The sequence below is a fragment of the Hydra vulgaris genome, chromosome 03 (genome assembly GCF_038396675.1).
Source record: "Hydra vulgaris chromosome 03, alternate assembly HydraT2T_AEP".
NCBI lineage: Eukaryota > Metazoa > Cnidaria > Hydrozoa > Anthoathecata > Hydridae > Hydra > Hydra vulgaris.
In genome coordinates this window covers 25,284,416-25,306,531 of record NC_088922.1, presented here as the reverse complement: position 1 = coordinate 25,306,531, position 22,116 = coordinate 25,284,416, and the positions used below count along the sequence as shown (strand labels likewise).

The following is a 22,116-nucleotide window of genomic DNA, read 5'->3' as shown; positions in this document are numbered from 1 at the left end:
GAACTTATTTAAAAAATAATCATTAAAAACATTAATCAAGAAAATATATAAAATAAAATTAAAACCATGCAAATAATAATTTGTTTTGACAAAAGACCAAAAGACCAGGCTTTTGACAAAAGACCAGACTTTGACAAAAGACTAGGCTTTAAACATGTTTTCAAAATTTGAAAATGCACTGAAAAAACTTACCTACAGGTATAGTGACCTTAAAAAGACAAAATAAAATTGACTTGAATTATTTTGGGGAACATATTTTTTTTAAAGTTATTTTTTTTTAATTTTGTTTTAAGTCATATAATTTCTTTCTGGCAGTTGAAAACAGTAATCAAATTTTTTTTAATGTTTTATTTGTATTTGAAATTTTTCTTTTTGGGCAAGGTGCCCTTAACAAGACAATCTTGTTATTGTTGATATCTTCTTAACAATTAACTCAATTGGGGAGATATTTTGCATGGTATTATCTGCCTAGATAGGTATCTTATAATATAAAGAAATCTGGAATTATTTAACGATTTTTTAAAATAATTAGAAAAATTATGAAATTTCACTCAAATTATGCATTTTGTAATGAGCATTAAGAACCTCTTTTTCTGAAATTATTTTATTAATATTGTATTTTTTTCTTCCCTTTATCTCTTAAAGTTTAATTAGAAAGATAGTAGTACTTCTTATAACAGTTCAATTTCTTTTAACAGCTTCTTGATTTAACAGCTACTTCTTGTTTTGCAACTTCAAAAAAAGACTTAAAATTAAGTAAATTGCTGTTTTGTGTTTTTATATTACTTTATTTGTACAGTAATAATTGTAATAGTTTAAAATGTTTGTTGTTATATATAAAATTAAAAACCAAACCAAAATTTAGCTTAAGAGTGAAAAATTCTATAATTAAAAAGTCAAGGCATAAATCTGAAGCAGCAGTAAAGCAATTTAATTGAGATGAAAAAAGAAAGCTGGAGAGTGCTGCAAAATTAATGGAAAACAAGGATATTCTGCAACATCAATTTCCATTAATACAAAGCAAAACTGAGATTGATAAGCAATTAGATAACCTAGTTTTTACAGGAAATAAAAAAAATCATTTAATGATAACCAATGATGAAGATACTATTGTAGAGTATGTGCACTGTAAAAATTGAGCTTACTAAGGTGTAAAGAGAAAAAAACTAACAAATTTTTTTATGAATGAGTTAAAAATTCAAGATCGTGCAAACAAAAAGATGAAAGGAGGAAGAAAGTTTATTGTTTTGACTGCAAATGGAGGATAAGTTCTTTTGAAGAAAAAATAAAAATTGTATTTTCTAAATAAAGAAATTGTAAGTTTCTGTATACATGTTAGTTTCAAACAGACTTACAGAAAAAATAACATCAAAAATAAGTAAAGTGCTTTATTATGTAAATTCCTTACATATAATACTATTATAACTAGATATTGAAACCTATTTCATAAATTTTATTTTCTATAAATAATGATATCAAAAAATGACAAATTTGAAAATAAATATATTTAAGACAACACATGCAATTTATATTTGAAATTTCAGACACATTTTCACTGCTTAAATTATTTTTTAGATGAAAAATGCATCTGCCATGTAATATTTGGCACTCAAGTAATTATTAGTCAGATGGCTCCACTAGATGCTGTTTGAAGTATTCTTAAGTTATTGATTTTGACAACAGAGAATTTGTTTATTCAACATCAAACAATTAATCGGGAGGCTTTTATGTTATCTCTTTCAATTAAGTGGGAGAAGTATAAGTGGGAGAAGTGTAAGTGGCAAAAAAGTTAATGGTGCCCTTAAAAAGACAAAAATGTTAACACTTTCAAAGTGCTTTTTAAGCAATCAAAGCTAAATGATTGTATCAAACAAGTGAAAAACAATTCCTTGTCTGATAAGGACCCTATTCATAGCTTATTTCTAGACTTGAGTTTACAGACTTAAATTAAATATTTTTTGTTTTATATTAAATATTAGCCAATTTTTGTTCTCAAATTTTTTAAAGTACTATCTTCTGAGACAAAATTTAAAATATTTTTGAATTTCTGCACTATAACTTAATTTTTTAAGTTATATGGCTTGTTTATATTTTGGAATATCTAAACTTTTGGTTAATTTTAAAAAAACTTTACTTAAAAAAGAAAGAAATCTTAACAGAAGGGAAAATAGAAAAAACTTAACTAAAGCACAATAAATATATATATATATATATATATATATATATATATATATATATATATATATATATATATATACACATATACATATCCATATGCATATGTATATATATATATATATATATATATACATGTATATATATATACATATACATATGTATATATATATGCATATACAGGCCTTGTTACGAGATTTCGCTGCAAAACGAAAATGCGTAATGCATTTATAAGTAACTCAACTCAGCAAATATATTTTGCATTGTTAAAAGTTAAATTGCGTCACTAGCGTCTTTTCAAGTACCGCATTGTAATTAAAGTTATTTTATTAACGCGTTAAAAACCATAATTTTTTTTCTCACTATAACAAAAGTTACAAATAAAATCAAAGTTCCAATTTGAAAAATCATTTTTATTATTTTTTTCAAATATGAACTAAATTTTATTTAAAAAAAAATATTTTTTTCATAAAACGTAAAATAATATTTGTTTATTTTTTAATAATTTTACAGTTGGTTTATGGTTATTTTATTAACTGTTAATAAATTTTTTCTTTTTTATTTTGTGAACTCTTTTTAATGTTTGTAAACAATAAAGAGTTTTTTTTTATTATTTATCACCTACCGATAACATATTCGTGATCATAATTTATTTTCATAAATTGAACGAATGTCATTAAAACTTTACGTTATTGAATTAACAATAAACAAAATATCTTACTAATAAAATATTTACATTGAAATAAATCGTGCATTTTTTTAAACTAATATGACAAAAAATAATTTTTATATTTAAAAGGAATTTATATATTTAATTCCTTAAGATAAAACACTTTATTTTTTTTAACTAATTTTTAACAACAAAAAAATTATTAAACAAACTGTTTCTTTAAAAAAAAATCTATTAGTTTACAATTGCGGTTAAATGCTTTTAGTTACGACTTTATTTCTTCTGAATAAACGTCAGGTTAACGACATGAAAAGATAATCTAAATATTCTAAAAGATTAAAGCTTTTGCATAGCGCAAAACTGCTGAACGTGTAGGCAAATTGCCTTTTTGCAGGCAAAATGTGAGCTGCGTAACGCTTCTTAACAAGGCCTGCATATATATATATGTGCATATATATATATATATATATATATATAGATCTATAGTTTATTGTCTTTGGGAAGAGCGGAAGGAAAAAAGTGATTCTTACGCCAACACATACGCCACTTTTAATTACTTTTGACTTTCGTCCAACGTTTGCGTGTTGGACGAAATAAAAACCATTAATTTAATTACAAATAAATCGTTTTTAAAAAAAACTATAAAAAACGCAAATTTAATTGACCAGAATGTTTTAAAAAAATTCTGAATGTTTTTAACAGTATAAACAATGTTTTTATTTTTATTTTTTTTAATAAAATGTTTTTATTTATAATTTTTTTCATAAATTGTTTTTATTTTTATTTTATTTTTACTGTAAATCATGCGCGGAGTGTTGCTACATCGACTATCTTATAGCCTGACTCGCAAGGGAGTGTTGCTACATCGACTGACAAATAGCCTGACTCGCAAGGGAGTGCTGCTACATCGACTGACAAATAGCCTGACCCGCAAGGGAGTGTTGCTACATTTGCTGCTAAATTAATAAAAAAAAATAATTCCGGTCTTGAATTTTAGAAATATAGATGGCAAGGAATTAATACTAATTCCTTGCCATCAGATTAATTTCCTACATCTTCTACAAGTGAAACATCTACTTAGGGAGAGTGACAACAATAATGCAGACATTTTGAAGGTAAAAAAGATAGTGACTTTTTCACATCTGAAAACAACAAAATCGCATAAAAATATGCTAGACAATAGCATAAATCTACTTATTGATAATAAAATGTTACTAGAACAACTTGAATATAAACTAAATGTTAGAAATATTCTATCAGAGTGATTATTACTTTAAAAATTAATGACAAACTAAACTAATTCAAAATCGTTTCCACCACTATTTTGGCAACAAAATAGTGGTAAATTATCAAACCAGATAGATTTAATGTCTCTGATTGATTTTTTGTTGTGCCATAGCTTAATTTTGGCAGATGCGGAGAGAGGTTTGAGCACAATGAAAATTTTAGGCTAATTTAAAAAACAAGAGTCACTAGTAAGTTATTACCAATGCAATTAACAATTGATGGTCAGTAAATAGAAGCATAAGATTCAACAAAAGCCATTAAAAACAAAATATGATACAATAAAAGCCGTTTACAGAAAAATAAAACCTGTACCAAAAAATATAGAGGAGTTGGTTACATAAAAAGTACATTGAACACATTGAATTTCAATATACTGCTTATATCTTATACTGCTGGTTTAGGTAAGCAGTCTGCAGGGCTTGTGATGAAGAAAATCGTCAAGCGTGTTATATCGCGCTCGTAAAATTAGAATATGTTTTCAACGGGCGTGATTATGTGCGCTCGAGATAACGTCGGCGAGCGCGATCATGAAAATTGCTAAAGGTAATACTCATAAAAAGCTTTTTCTTTTTTATATCTTTTTTTATTTATTACATAATTCTTTCGTCAAAAAATGTTTGAATTAGTATCACTTATGAAACTACTTCAACGAAAGAGATTTTTATACTTCCAAACTTCTTGTATATTGTCAGATCGCGATTTTATTTTTAACTATTTATGTTATAAAAAAATAATATCAAACAAAAACGCAACTTCTTATTGATTTAGTATTGAAGTATAATTTAGTGACTTAGTTTTGCTTCGTTGTTTTAATATATGTATTTTAAAATGTTACTCTGTAAACTTAATTAACGGTTAATGGTTTTTATATTTCTTGATATTTTTTATTCAAATTAATTATTTAATTTTTTTCTAAAATTTCTTTTTTAAATTACGCTTTTTATCTTAAAAATATAAAACAAGAATAATTTGAAATAATAATAAGAATAATAACTTTTCATTTAATGAATATTGACATCATTATTTAGTTTTCTTTTCGAATGTCCTTAATTGCGAACATTCTAAACAACAGAATCGTTTTAAATTTGAGTTAAAATAAATAATAGTTAATAAAAAATCTATACTATGAACAAAAACTAATTTTAAAAATTACTCTATTATTAATATTTATTTTTATTATAAACGATGTGTGGAATATTACAAACAATAAATCAAATAAATTTTACTTGATATTTTCACAAGATTAAAAATACTCCACGGTTTTAATTTTTTTATAATGGTTTTCTAATTTTCTATTCTTATCTTATTTGCGCATTTTTGTATTCACATTGTGTTTCCACGTGCACATTCCATTATTGAAATTAGTGACGATTAATGACTTTAAACTGCTCATTCATTACTTTAGTGCAAAAGAGAACGACGTTGTGCTTTTTATATTTTATATCAGTTGTTTGATAACAGAATATCTTTAATAAAAAATCTTTTTTAAATACTTTATGAAATTAAAAAAATAATCTTGAATAAATTGTATCATCAAAAGAAATGTTTTAAAAATAGAAGAAAAGAATTGAAATTGAAAAGGAGTAATAAATAAATCTTGAAAATTATATAAAAGCCATTCTTTTTCTTTCAAAGTTTCTTTCTCATCCATTCTCAGTCACTCAAAGTTTCTTCAAACATTTTAAAAACTTGAAGCAAAAAAAATTCTAAAAAAATTCTAAAGCTCTTGTTCTAAAAAAATTCTAAAAAAAGTCTAAAGCTCTTATTTGGACATAATACAAAATCATGCTAATGATTTTGTCAGCTAATGATTTTGTCTTTTTATATTAATTTTTTTCTAATCGTTTTTCTAATTCACTGCAACAAGACTGCAAGCAACCACTATTAAGCTAGGATTTACTACAAAAAAAAAGAATAGATTTATAGAGCAAGGAAACAGTTGACAGAAGACTTGAAAAGTTGTAGGTTGTATGAGTAAGGGAAACATGAAGATGGGAGAGAGTTCCAAAGGGTTGAAGTACAGGGAAAAAAACTAGACTAATAAAAGTGTTTAGAGCATGCAGGGACAGATACAGTAAAAGAATAAGATGTTGCTGAAGAATGAGTCAAGCTAAAATGAGTTTTAGTTAATGGAACTAGAGACGATAGCTCCTTTGAGCAGTGAACATGATAGTATTTATAAAAAAGTGAAAAAGATGCAACTTTACGAAAATGGGAAAGAGACTCAAGCTTAGCAGATAGAGTGGGTCTAACTACATTTACAAAACGTTTTTGGACCTTGACATGCTGAGAAAGAGCATCATTAGAAGAACCAGCTCAAACATGACAACAGCTTTTCATACATCTTACATCTAAATCAAAGATCAAGAGCTGATTTAGATGTAAGGTTGTCGGGAAGATCATTAATGTAGATAAGAAACAACACAGGACCAAGGATAGAACCTTGATTTTAGTTATAAACTTAGTAAAGATAAAAACTTAGGTCTGTATCTTATTAAAGTTTCTCTATGCCTTTGAAACAAACACATAAGTACAGCATAAAGTCAATCAAGTATCAATTCACTGTTGGAACTCTTTTCTTGTTGAAACTAAAAAAAAATTCTCCAAAATGGCAAGTAGAAATGTCTTCATAACCCATGTAAAAAAGTTTATCCTCAATAAAAATAATCAATGAACTATCATTTATGCAATCATACCCTAGTAATTTTCTATAGCTAAATTTTTAATAAAATAAAAGTACTAACTCATAAATAAAAATGTAAAATCCATAAAATAGAAACAAAAATATAAAACTCATAAAATAAAAATAAAGCTCTAAAAATAAAATATAAAAAATATATCAATGTTCATTTAGTCTCAAACAAATACCCTCATTTTCATCATCCTGTAGAGTTTATATGGCTCTAAAGTTTGTGGCATTGTTATTAAACCGTGTAATAAACAAAAAATAAATAATAGACTATTTTCTATGCAATCGCTCCAGCTTAATTCTCTATAACTTCTCTACAACTTTTTTTTTTTATTCTTTTTATTTTACTTTAATGCATATTCAATATTTCTAAATGCTTCCATTATACTTTGCTAAAAAAATTCTGGTACATAACTAAACTCTCCTAGGACTTCTATTTCTTCAATTCTTCTTTTCAAGTTGTTAAACTTCTTTTTTATCTGTTATATTTTTTTGCTTTTGATATTACTATGATTTTTATATTTTTTATTTTGCATTATTTTAAATGATAATCACTATTTGCTACAAATGTTTTTTTTTTATTATAGTAATAAAATATATATATATATATATATATATATATATATATATATATATATATATATATATATATATATATATATATATATATATATATATAGATTATACTGTTTTATATTACTGTATTTAATATTATTATTACTATCACTATTATTATTATTTGTTGTTATCATTATAATTTCAAAAACTTTCCCAGATACACCAAATGAAACAAGCTTATGGACCAGCATGCCAAACTTTGTCAAAAGCCTTAGATATGTCAAGAGCAATAGCCCTATCCTCTCCGCCTTCATTTAATGCGCGATATAATCTTTCAGTCACAGTTCGCAAGTCAGCCATAGAGCGAGAGGATCAAAAACTGCATTGTTTGGTGGACAGTAAGTTATTTAACTCAAATTAGGATGTGAGAAATTTGTTTATCAAAGACTGAAAGACCTTGCTGATAACAAAAAAAAGACTGATCGTACAATAATTGGAGGGGTCAGAATGTTCATCAGAGTCTTTGAAAATTGGAACAACAGGTGTCAATTTTCAGCAGGCAGAAAAACAAGACTCAGTCAAGCACTTGTTAAATAGTTTAGAGAGAATTGAAGAGAGTTCTGGAGAACAATTATGTGAGACAATGACTCTCATACTTATAACAAATTTGGTGAAGAAAAACTAAATTTTAACTACAGTTTCTTGAACAAATCCATATATCAAAAATTTGCAAACTAAAAACAACATCAATTTTTGTAGAATTATTCAATTTTGATAATTTTTTCATAATTTTTAATGTTTTTTAATAATGTTTAATATTCTAATATTATATCAACTTGAAAATTTAATTTCACATGTGCACCATTTGGGTTGCATTTTTCTAGATTTTAAAAACAAATACTAGGATGAGACTACCAAACTCATAAACATTTCTTCTTTTAAATAGCTTTGAGAAAATTTATAGCCTAAAATATTTCAGTACTACTGAACCTAGTTGATACAACAAAACCTAACATTTTACTTAATGTGTGTACAATTTAAACATAATTTATCATTATATAAAATATGTAATTCAATAAATTAATAATAAATTAAGAATACTTGCTTATTTATCTAAATAAAAGTTTATTCGTTATATTATTCACCTTTTTTTGAAGACCTTTGCGTAAAAACATTTTTCTTAACTTGGTCTCTAAATTTTCTGCTTTTAGGGTTTTGTACACACTGATCTCCTTTCTTAAATATCTTCTTACTTTTTGACTTTGCTTTCATTTTTAAACTAAACACAATAAATTGTTAAATAAGTAAATTACAATATGAAGCTTTATTTAAGGTATTAAAATTAAATTAATAAATAGTTAAAAGCACATAAAGCATATAAAATTATATCCGAGACATTAAAAAGGAATTTGTAAGTAGTTTAAAGCATAACCTAATATTAGTAATACTATTATCATTGTTTTCAGTGCATTTTTTAATGCATTTTAAAATTACTGTTTAAATTTTATTTTATTATGTTTTTAAAAATTAGCAATTTAACACTTAATATCATTTTTTAATAAACATTTATTAATTTAGATTACATGTAAACGCCACGTGCTTTCCCCGGTTGACAATTTAAATCTTAATGTAAGTTTCTTAAGATTGCCGGCCACTCGCACTTTACCACCCAGACTTAAGGGCGGCATTATTTCAAGGGGTGGCGAATTCCAGCAAAAGTAATAAAATATGGAAGTTTTTTAAAACTTTAAAATATGAGTATAAAATATTATTAAAAAATTTTTTAATATAAAAATAATAATATTTTTAATAAAAGTATTATTACAGTATCGTCCACAATTATTTTCGTCGCGTCCATAATTATTTTCATTGCAGTCCATAATTATTTTCGTCGCGTCCATAATTATTTTCGTCGCATCCACAATTTTTTTGGTAACAAAAATACTTTAAGCAATACAAAACTTATTAAACTTGGTTCGACAAAAAGGTTCATATATGAGAAAATTATTTCTAAGTGTATATTTATTTATTGGTTTTTCACAAAAGAGATCTTTAAAGACAGATAAGGATAAGTCATTTTTCCACAAATACATTAAGTATAAGACATTAAACACATTAAGCTCATATATATTGAGAATTTTCATTTAAATAAAAAAAGGTTTAGAATGAGTGCATCGATCCGCAAAATTAATTAAACGGATCACATGCTTCTGATATACCCGTAAAAGGCTTAAATCGGTCGTTGTTGCGAGAAATTCAGCTCATGTAATAGCAACAAAGTTCACGTTTTGCAATCATGTTTCTTTCTGCAAAATTCTGATCTGATTTATATTGATGAAACCGGTTTTAATTTGCACGATTCACGACATTATGGATATGAATTGTTGGGAAGTACCCCATATATATTACAGTCCCCACACAGAGAGGAAGGAATGTTAGCTTAATATGCGCCATTTCAGTTACGGGATATATTTGTTTTAAAATAAAGGTTGGGGTCTTTAATACTGCTAGCATGAACGAGTGGATCGAACAAGATTTAAGACCAGCTTAAGTGATCGAAAATATGTTGTTATAATGGACAATGTGCAATTCCACCATTCATCAACTGTAGAATTGGTATTTCGAGAAAGCAATTGTACTATCCAGTTTTTACCACCTTACAGCCCTCAACTTAATCCTTTCGAGGAGTTTTTTGGTGGGATGAAAAATTTATTCAGAAGGATACAACCAAGACCTAATAATCCACAAGAAATGATTAACATTATTACTGAGATTTTAACAGGTTTTATTGAATACTCTTTTAAAAATTATTATTCTCACATGCGTCAGTAGGTGTTAAAAGGAATTCAGCGTAATGAGTTTATGTGATTAAATTATGCTTGAATTTTTTTTCTTAGTTTACTGTAAAACATTTGAAAAATAAAGCATTTTTATTACAAAAATAATTGTGGACGCGACGAAAATAACTACGGACGCGACGAAAATAATTGTGGACGATACTGTAATATATGAATATAACGTTTTATAATATTCATATATATTTTTATGGGGCGACTAAATAAGTGCAAATTTCAGTGCGAACTGGCATAAGTGTGAATGGCATAAGTGTGAACGGCATAAGTGCAAACTGGCGTAAGTGCAAACTTGCATATATGCAAATTCGCTTTTATAAGAGCGAACTGGCATACAGGAGGCTAAATAAGCGCGAATTTCATAAGTGCGAACTAGCATAAGTGCAAAGCGTTGCAAAAACTGGCATAAGTGCACCAAAAGAACTTGCAAACATTGTGATGTTTTCAATAATATGGAAATATTTATTCGTCATTTATAAACATTTAAAAACGTTCTTGTAATACAATTTTCATTAATAAGGTTTAAATAAAAAATTAAAAACGACAGGAGCAAGTAGAAGACAGAAGCCATCAAGCCCTTATAGTAAGCGTAAAATACTAATTACAAATTTCTCATTATATAAATAATGCTCGTACTGTGGGGGGAGGGGGGTTTGTTAAGTGTGATCGACCTCAATTCTCTTGTTTTCACAAGAGAATTGAAGTTGATCGCACAATACAAGTTTTCTTTTAAAAATTTATAAAAAATTTTATTTGCTATTTTAAAGTGCCTTTTTTTTTTTCAAAAACGACTCCCCTCACCTGAAAATTTTCACGGTACGGACCTGCATATGTATTTATATTGCTATAAAAAAATAATTGTGATATAAGTTATGATAAGAATGATATGCATATGAATAAATTTTTACTTTTACAAGTATGCTCAGTTTAAAGTTTGTGTTAGCTTATTCTTTATAATATAGTACTAATAATGAAAATGTATTAATTATATTATAATCTAATTATAATGTTATTCTTGTTTGTGATCCTCTGCTACTTGCAACGTTAGATATACACTATGTCTCAAAAATGTGGAGATAATTCAAATTTAACAAAATAATTCTAACATCACGTACTGGTAATATATAATCCGGTATAAAAAAATCCGGAGAAAAAAAAGTTATTATTAAAAAAAAGTTACTATTTGTTACTAATTTTATCTAATAACTGTCATATCTACATTATTATCTATTTTTATTTGTTCTTACCTTAAACTATTCGGTGTGTTTGTGTTTTGTATAAACACTTGGTATGCTGTTAGCTCAGTGAGAAATGATTACAACCATCATAATAAATGTTATATGGTTGTAATCATTTTCCCGTATGCCCAAACTTCCAGTTTAGATAAATGTTAATTGTATCCGACTACTATCCAGTAGAAAACATCATAGGCAAAGTAAAAAAAAAAACAAATTTTTCGGATTAAGCAGAAATGTTTTATTGACCAGCTTTGCATCTATTTTTCATCTAATAGACTGGAGCAGATGTAAACATGTGTTACATTGTTTTGTCACTCAATCATAGATTATTTACAACCTATAATTGAGTAACAAAACATTGTCACAACTCGTAACTCTTTAGTAACATGTTCCAGACAATTTTTCACAAAACAACTAATCCCTTCGTCCTTAAAGTTAGGCTGACCAGAATACTTTACTTTTTTTTTTCAGAAGAACACAGCACCGAAATTTATTAAACTTAATTTGTTTCCGTGCTCTCTTACCAAAAAAAAAGTATTCTGGTCACCCTACCTAGAGCGTGACGTAACTTATGGACAAGATCATTTATTCTTTTGTTCGTAATGACTTCAACTGTCAACGCTTCGTAAATATTTTTATACCAGTTTACCTATTTGTCGTGAAATCAAGTTTGAACCCTCTAAGCATTCTTTCATGTGCTTCTTTAGCACCTCCTAACTAAACTTTTTCTTTGTTCTTTATTGTTCCCCTTCTTTTCAAGACCGCACTCTTTATGATGGAAATTTTGATAAGATTGACTGGGTCCTTCTCTTTAACTTTCAAACAATATAATTGTAGCAACTTTTGTGCTCATTCCATTGAATGGCTCGGCTTTAATACTACTGACCCTACTGGCACTTAAACTCATAACTTTTGTAACTCTCAATATCAAGTCACAAAGTTTAATATCTATACTTCGATGTTAAGCTTTGTGATTTGTTTTCCAGACGACTCTAATCAACTACATTAACTCTTTGATATGTGTCCTGTTTCTAACAATACTGTAGCTTGTGCTCAGTTTCTCATTGCTCTCCTTTAAGTGGTTCGGACTATGCCATGATTTCTCTAAAACATTTACCTTGTACTTCTTCTTCTAAGTCTTCATATCATTGCACACACTTACTACCTTAAAGCTGACTGTTTTTCCTTTGATAATTTTTTGTAATCTTTGCGTTGATGTCTTTCATCTCTCAAATGTAATCTCCTAGGTTCAGGCTGACATGGGAGCGTCTTTTCCTTCTAGTTGCGTAGCTCCATTCCACCTAATGGTTTTTACCTCCTTGTGCAGCTGCTATTTTTAATCACAAAATTTTAAAAACAAAAAAAAGCGTTTTTTATTATTTCTAGGAATCAATGCAAAAAGCACTGTTTGACACTAAGCTTTATTATTTTCGGCCAAATCTCTTAATTTAAGTCAGAAGTTATTCCTAAAAACTTTAGAAAACTTTTTATTAACAAAGGCAAGTCACTCCATTTCTTATTTATGTGTCTAATCTTATTACCTATCCTAACAATAAAGCAGAACTATTACATATATACAAACAACTTTTTCTCGAATTTGTCTCTTGAATCTAATTACCATACTCTTCGTTATTCCAGAAAAACAGGTTAATAAATTGTTAGTTATCCAAACCACTCCGGCTTCCGTTGCAAAAGTGGTCCAAACAATCACCTGTTTTACCTTAGATAAGTGTTTTCTTGATAAAATATAAATACACTTTAAACTATTTAATAAAACTTTATTTAACTAAATCTTGTTTTCCTATTTTCTGAAAAATGGCATATGCGGCTCCGATTTTAAAAAACTCTGGAGAAAACTATGATCCATCAAACTTTTGTCTCCCATCAGTTTTCTCTGTATTATTAGCAAGATCTTACAGACTTTAAATAATAAGATTCAAACTCCTCATCGTGAGTCCAACAGTTTACTCGCTGACAATTCATTCAGAATTCAGAATTCTCTTGTTGTACAGTTGACTTGTTAGCTGTAAAAGAAAGACAACATCGTGCATCAGAAGGTGGTGGTGAGTATATTGTACTAGACATATCAAAGACTTTTGATAAAGACTGGCAAGTTGGATTTTTCTATAAACTTGCTTTAGAAAGAGAATCCGGAGTTTTTGAGATTATTAAATCATTCCTTTTGAACCGCAAATTAAAGTCGTCCTGGAAGGCCAACATTTTTTTTATTTCCAAAAACTTCTGGGGAGCCAGAAGGTTTCATCCTTGGTCCTGTCTTGTATTGGAAGTTTCATTATTGGTCCTGTATTGATGCAACCGATGATGCGAGACATGCAATTCAAAATAACAACAATAATTTAAACGATAATGTTCAGCTGATAGCAAAGAAGTTAGCAGCTGATTTTTAAATAAATGATCGGGTTGTTATTAAATAAAATATGGAATGGTATCCTGCAATAATTCAAAATTTAAGAAGTTAACACTAAAATAACATAACACTAAAAATACAAGCACTACAATATTTTACTTTATGAGTACCTCTTTTATAAAGATATATAAATAAATGATTTATTAACCACATTACTTAAATGTAAAAAATGTTTAGGAAGCATTAATGATTAGAGGCTGTTTTATTTTTAACTCAACCTTTAGTTCAACGACAATAATATTTATGTATCTTATATGGAATATTTTACTGGACCTGGAAAGAACTGTTTCAAGTGGCCAACCAAGGAAAATATCTTCCAATATTCATCTCTTGACGTTGTTTGAAGGATTGATGCACCAACACCAACTAATCAAAGAGAGGACTAATCTCACTTAAAAGACGACATTGACAACGTGGAAACTCAGATTGGCCGTTAGAAAACTTTTTTTAAATTTCATTTTTTTTATTTTCTTACAAAAGTGCATTTCAAATCAGTTTTTTTTATTGTAAAAAACATTTATCTAAAATTTATATTATGTTTTAACAATGATATAAACACTTTAAAGTTTGATGGTTTTTACTCTCATTGAAAAGCTCAAAAAATTGTTTTTATTAATAACTCTTGTAGAGTTCCGTTATAAAACTGTAGAAATGCACCTACTTTGTGGGGATTTTTAATTGAACGTGCTGGAATGTGACGCAAATGAAAGAATTTAAAAATTTCTTCAATATTGTATTTAAAAATACTTTTATTCCATCAATAAAAAACTACTTGAGTTACAACTTTATATTAAAAAAAACTACGAGAGTTACTTTTGTAACTTGAACTACAAAAGATAGCTTCAATAAATCAAACTATTACAAACTTTTTCCTAACATAAAAGTTAAAATATTTATAACAGGCATCTCAGACCATTTTCCAGTCTTTATAATATCAATAAAATAAAAAATTAATCGAATTTCCAAAAAATTTAAATTTACTAAACAAATAGTTGTTGATGCTTTTTTCGTTCATTTTAAATGAACGAACGCCTTTTATCTTCCTATATTAGAATGGAAACCTGTTCTGAAAACTAAAAACACTGATATAACTTATAATAGTTTCAACCAGATGTTTCAAAACCACAACGACTATAATAAAGCATCTCTAATTATAAAATTTATTAAAGAAAAAACATTTCAAAATCCTTGGATAACACCAGGTATTATAAATCAAACAACGTCTCTATGAAAAATTTATTAATAATAAATTTATCACAAAAGAACTTTTGAAAATAAGTTAAATTACAAAAATTACAAACGTCTTTTAAAATTAATTATAAAGTTTTCAAAAAAATTGTACTATGCTAACCAATTAATAAAATTTAAAAACAATTCACAAAAAAATGGCGCATACTTAAAAACGTCATAGTTAAAAAAAAATAAAAATTGTAAGTCATTTAACATTTGTAAACTCAGGCGCAAATTTAACATCAAAAATTAAAGTAATAATAAATCTGATTTTAAATCATACCTTACTGCTTATTTCTAATATATCTCTGGAAGAAGAAATCTTTCCTGATAAAATTAAACAAGGAAAAGTGGTACCAGTCTTAAAATCTAAAGATTTTACAAGCGTCTCCAATTACAAATCAATCTCAATACTACCATGCTTTTCAAAACTATTAGAATACATTATGTATTACAGACTATTTATCTTTCTTAATAATAATAATACTCTTTATAATAAACATTTGGATTTAAAAAGATTCACTCCACTAATCAAGCAAGTATTCATCTTACTCAAAATATTTTTCAGGCATTCAATGAAAATATATATGCATTAAGTGCACTTATTGATCTTAGCAAAGCATTCGACATTGTTGGTCATTATATTCTCTTAAATAAACTAAAAAATTGCCAAATTAAACATTCGAATATTAAATGGTTTCAAAGGTAATTGTAAAATAGGACGTAATACATTTCTTTAAGCTGCAGAGAAAATGATAGTATGAATATAAACTGCAGGGTTGCCCAAGAGTCAATTTTAGGATTACTCTTATTTTTAATCGCTTATAATTAATATGCAATATAACTCTGCTGCTGCCGTTACTCATTCTTGCCTGTTTGACACGGAGAAAATTTATCACCCTTGGTCTTATAATATTTCCTTTATATCTTTGACCACGCGATAAAGTATTCTTAAATTTTTATTATCTTTGTTATAATCTGTCAATATCTGCTTAATCAGTTATAAGATTTTAAACCGTTATATTAAGTAATAGTTTGATGCAATCAAACACTTGGTGATTATAATATTGATCTGATGCAATTAAATAATGACATTGAGACGTCTGACTTTTTAAACTTATTTTATTTTTATAATATTCGCTCTTTTATTAGTTTGCCGACTAAAATTACTGATCACTCTGCTACAATTATTGATCATATTTTCTCTAATTTAATAGCTAATGAAATCATTTCAGGAAATTTGACAACTTTTGATTCTGATCACTTACCTCAACATTGTATTTGTCCCAATTTCAATCAATTATTTATACCACGCTTACAAAATTTATATAGCAGGAGTTTTAAACTCTAATCTCTGAATCATTTAACACGTTTTTTAAAAATGTTGCTCATAAACTTAAATCCAATACTCATTTTTCTTACGTTAACTATCAAAAGTATCTTAAATATCCAAACTTACATAGTTTATTATTTATTATATCTCTATAGTTTATTATATCTCTATAGTTTATTATATTTATATCTCTATAGTTTATTATATAGTTTATTATATCTCTATAGTTTATTATATCTCTAACAAATATTTCTGAAATTTTATCTCTTATATGTAAATTGAATCCAAAAAAATTATTAGGTCGAAACAGCATTACCACAAACATTCTTATATTTTAACAATGAATTTTCAAATATTCTTGCAAAACTATTCAATACTTCATTTATAAACGGAATGTTTCCTGATGTTTCGAAATTATCTTGCGTTATTCCAATATTTAAAAATGGCTCTAAACTTTCAAACTTATGCATTCTAGAGTTTACTGTTTTCTAAACTCATTTAATTGTTTACTAGCCATGCATTAATAAGTGTAACAGAAAAAATCAGGAAATCTCATAATACTGGTCATTTCATTTGTGGTGTTTTTATAGATTTACAAAAAGCTTTCGATACCGTTGACCATAGTATTTTGATTTCTAAATTAAAACATTATGGAATTTGCGGTATCGTAAATGACTGGTTTCGATCTTATCTTTCAGATCAAAAATAATTTGTAAATATTAATGGTTTCAATTCTAGTAATAAACCAGTTTTGTGTGGTATACCTCGAGGTTCTGTTCTAGGTTCTCTTTTGTTTTTAATCTACGTTAACAACCTAACCAACTCTGATCACTTCTCGTCAGTTCATCTGTTTGCTGATGATACAAATCTCTTGCACATCAATAAATTGTGCCATTCTTTATGTAAAAATGTTAATTCGGATCTAAAAGGTATAGTTCACTGGTTAAATGCTTATCTAATATGTCTTAACACCAAAAAAACTGTACAAAAAAACTACATCCTAAAATACCTTTATTCCACCTTAAACAAAATCAATTTAAAAAAATTCTAAAAACTTCTTATTCTAACCTTTACACATTATTATCAATACTATTTAATTTTCTTTTCGTTATTACTACAGCTATAATCAGTACTTTTTGTTTGTTTATTTTTTCTTTTTTTTATTATTAAAACATGCAAATTATGATTTCTACATGTTTGTTTTTAATCTATATTTTATATGCTTTAATCTATGTTTACGGTCCATGTGTTTTAATGTATGTCTTTACTTATTATTACTTAAACTATATTTACAAACTGATGTCACTCCTTTTATCAAATTTCTGTATGAGTAGCACCATCCTAATAAATCAGTAACTTATTATTATAAATAACTTTATGCTTATAACTACTGTTATAATATTTATTATTATTATTTTTTCAAGGTAATTATTGTATACATACTTATTATTACTATTACCGTAATTTGTATTAATTTTTTTTTTTTTATATTATTATATATTATTATTGTTATTATTGTCATTATTATTATTTTTATTATTATCAAAACTATAATAAAAATGATTTGCGGAAAATAAGTAGCTTGTTGTTGTTGTTGTTGTATGAATTCTGTGGTAATAGGTAACCCTTATGTTATTTTAAGATTAGTAAAGTAACTTTTAAAATCAGGTAAATTAGTTCATTTTAATAATAACACAACTCAAGTCCTTTGTCAATTGTATTTAAAGTATATTAATATGTATTTTTATTTTTAAGAACTCGATTTTAAGAAGACGATGCTCTTTTCGAAGGTCAAACTTTGAATAAAGGTCAAACTTTTGAACAAGGTCAAAACTTTTGATAAAGTTGGTGTTTATCTTAAAACTCTTCCTTCTCACACTGTCAACTTTATATTGCGTGTTCAAGAACAAGATTTAATTTTTAACTAGAAACCAGTTGTTATTACTAAAAACCCAGTTGTTGCAGATTTTCTGATACAAATTCTGTAACAAGTTTGAAAATACCAATCACTAATAAAAGTTACAGAAAATCTGTTTCCTTTTATAATATAACAAACCAGGTGGTCTGTAATAGGTTGTAAATGTTCATAAGTTGTATTTATTTCAAAAAAAGACAATTTATGAACATATGGTTAAATGACTTACAAATGTTCATAAATTATTTAAATGTTTTAATGTGTCATATGATGTGGTAATGTGTGTTGTTTATTAAGTGTTTATATGTGTTAAGGTATATGAGTTTATATTTTGTATGTGTTTATGTGTGATAAATGGGTAAATATCTGTTATATATGAAGTGTTTCTATGTGTGTTATGTGCAATAACGTTACGTGTTTATAGTTTGTAAGGGGTTTTTATGTTTTTTCCATGGTTTCAAAATGTTGTGACTTGGCTTAGTTTACAGCAAAAGTGTTGTCCTTACTAGCCAAGCGGTGTACTGTCATTGTGAAACATCTAATACTTATTACAGTGATTGATTGCTTTTATTGTACTTTTAACTTTCTGGTAAGAAAAGTAAAATGTTGTACTCACTCATATTTGACTTATTAAATTGATTGATTGCTTTAGTTCTATTTTTTTATTTTTTAATATAGCTACAGATGCTTTTTCCAGTTTAATCAACCAATGCAATAAGTTAAGCATAAGTAAGTGCAATAAAAAGGTTGTTGTACTCACTTATACTTGACTTATTACATTAGTTGATTGTTTTTATTGTTTTTTATTTGTTTTTCATAGTAGATATTTTCTTAGTAGTACCTTCCCAGAAGATATATGTATAGGGTGACCAGCAACCTGGAATAGTCAGGGAAATTCTAAACTATATTAAAAAGTCAGAGAATAAGTTAAATCTTACAAAAGTTATGGAAAAGTTAGGGATTTAGTAGGCACCGCCGATTCGGTTCGCAAAGTCCGCAAAAAGTCAATCCGACTTATTTTGCGGATCAAAACAGTCCGATCGTTAAATATTTTACAAACCATAATCCGAAAAATAATTTACGAACTAATAGCGAATTTTTTTTTTCGGATTCTCCTAGCTGTTTAGATTATTAATCCGAAAAATTTTTACGAACTGCTAGCGGATTTTTATTTTGCAGATTTTTTTTGATGTTCGGATTATTAATCCGAAAAACTTTTACGAATTAATTTAACTTTAATTCGGTTAGCGAATTATACGAATCGCGTTCCGTTCGCGTCACCATTAAATGGTGTGGTCCAAATAAATTACATGTTTATTGTGCGCGTCCTATAAATAGTGGATTTCTTTTTTATTTTCAATCATTCCTAATTGAAAACCTTAACCTACAACAATTCGTTTAACAGATCAACAAGTCTACTTCACTTACATTTATTACGGTAATCCATTATTATAATGTTTGATTTAAAAGTTAAGAATTTTTCAAACTCAGTTTTGCGGAGTTTTTTTTTTTTATGTGGATCAAATTCTTTGGCGAATTAATTCGCTTTGCGGATTGCTCCAATTAGTGGATTGGTCAGATAAAATTTATGTTGTTATATTACTTCTACTTAAATAGAAATAGAAATAAAAATAGAGATGAAAACTAGTTTGAAAAATTGTTACGTTCATTTCAACAGCTAAGGCAAATAATTAGTTCTTTTGTTGAAAACATTATGCATGCCTCTAAAATATCATTTATTGTTAAGACAAATATTAAGGAAAATTTTCAAATAACTTTTAAATAATTAGTTCTTTTTCGGAAACTGTTTGCATAAATCACGTTTTATTAAGGCAAATATTAAGAAAATGTTATTTGCTTTATACTTTTAATAATACTCCCTCGATATTTTTGAAATATTGAGGCAGATATTTCAATAAAAAGTCCGTAAACCGAAAATGTAATTTGATCCGTGTTTTCGAAGATTAGCAAGGGAGATGATCAAGCCAAAAACCGAAGTTTCATCAGAGCTTGCTCACTACTTCAATAAAGATCTAAACAAAAGATTCGAAGGTGAGCTGATGAATATTGAATTCTCTATTGCACATTTTTAGATCCTAACAGCAAGGGCATGTGCTTTGTGGATGAGGGGGGAAAGCTTGAAGTAGTCAAAATTGCAGTAAAGAAAGCTATGGAAGAACTGTCAAAAAAAGAAATTTTGCCTAGCCAAAACACTCCTTCCACTTTAATGTTGGATGATGAAGATAATGACAACTTTGATTTCACTGAACAACTGAGGAAGAAAGTGTTTGGTACAGGTTACATTAATCCTGGAGGTGAAACAAGCACCAAGTTAGCCATTTCTGCTGAAATTGAAGGGTATTTGACTTCAAAATCAGTTCCAGCAAATACAAATGTACTGGTATTCTGGAAACAAAACCAGTAATGTCTAACCCAATAATGTCAAGGCTTTCCAGAAAAAACCTCAGTATACCAGCTGCATCATCAACATCTGAAAGTGTTTTCTCAACAGCAGAGAATATATACAGCTCGAGAAGAACCAATCTTTCAATCTCAAAGGTTGTGATGTTGGTATATATGAAAGAAAAAATTTATTAAGTCAGCAAAATTCAAGACATTAAGTGGTCAGGAAATGAATTTGGAAAATGATTCATTTTCAGTGTGATTTTGATTTTTTTTATTTCTTAACATGAAATTCATTTCGTTTCTTGTGTTTGTGTTTGCAGTCCAAAAAAAGAATCCGAAAAAATTTTAACGAATTTTTTTCCGATACATATGTATCGGAAAACTACAAACCACATACTGATACATATGTATCGGAAAACCGAAAGTAATATTACTTTCGGATCAAATCAATCCGTAAATATTTTGAACCGTTCAGCATAGATAGTTCGGTGCACAATCCGACAATCCGATAAACAGTAACGGATCGGCGGTCTCTAGGATTTAATAACAAATTATATATACATTTTTGCAAATTTATATGAGGAACAAAAAATATGTTATGTTCCTCATATAAATTTTTATATTATTTCTCTTTTGAATTGTTATTTTGTATGGATATATTGGATATTTTTGCTTTCTTTTTTTATACTTCCATTATATTTTTGTATGTGAATTCTCCATTTATACTTTATTCACACTTAGTGATTACGATCTAGATGGTTTCCATTTGCATTAAGTGATTTTCGGCACAAACAACAGCTGTAATAATAATTTAATTACCAAAATCGGTATTAAAAACAGCTTAACTGAAAACCTTTTATAAATATTTTTTACAGAGAAGTTTCTATAAAAAATATCAAAAATATAGAGCTAACTTATTAGACATAACTGGGACCCGTGAAGTAAATAAGCATAGTTCTAAAGTATAGTAAATTTATTGTCAACCAAATGCTAAGAATTTTAGATCGATTTTTTACCGTTCATTAAAATTCATAAAAGAAAAGATATAAAAAGAGAACACTCATTCAAATTTCTAAAAGAAAACGTAACTTGGACAGATCATATACGTTATTTTGAACATAAAATCTCAAGAAATATTGTCTTTCCTTGAAAAGCAACGCCTTTATTAAATCAAACTTGCTTAATAATGTTTTATTTCTCCTTTATTTATAGTTAACTCAATTACGCAAACATACCTTAGTTAGTAGCAATGGCACATCTACTTATGTTGATGTAAAAAGCGAATCACTTTTAGGCGTAAATTACTTTACATAACTCATATAAGAATATATAATT

At 27.2% G+C, this 22,116-nt stretch overlaps 1 protein-coding gene across 1 annotated transcript in view; it reads right to left on the bottom strand.

The window, feature by feature from the left end:
• The window catches only part of LOC100202359 (RRP12-like protein), an 86,626-nt gene extending 77,903 nt beyond the window's left edge, over positions 1 to 8,723 (bottom strand). The window contains exon 1 of the mRNA XM_065792760.1: positions 8,525 to 8,723. Within this exon, the coding sequence (XP_065648832.1) occupies positions 8,525 to 8,651 (127 nt within the window). The 5' untranslated portion in view covers positions 8,652 to 8,723. The remainder of the gene's footprint in view (positions 1 to 8,524) is intronic.
• Positions 8,724 to 22,116: the final 13,393 nt, after the last annotated feature.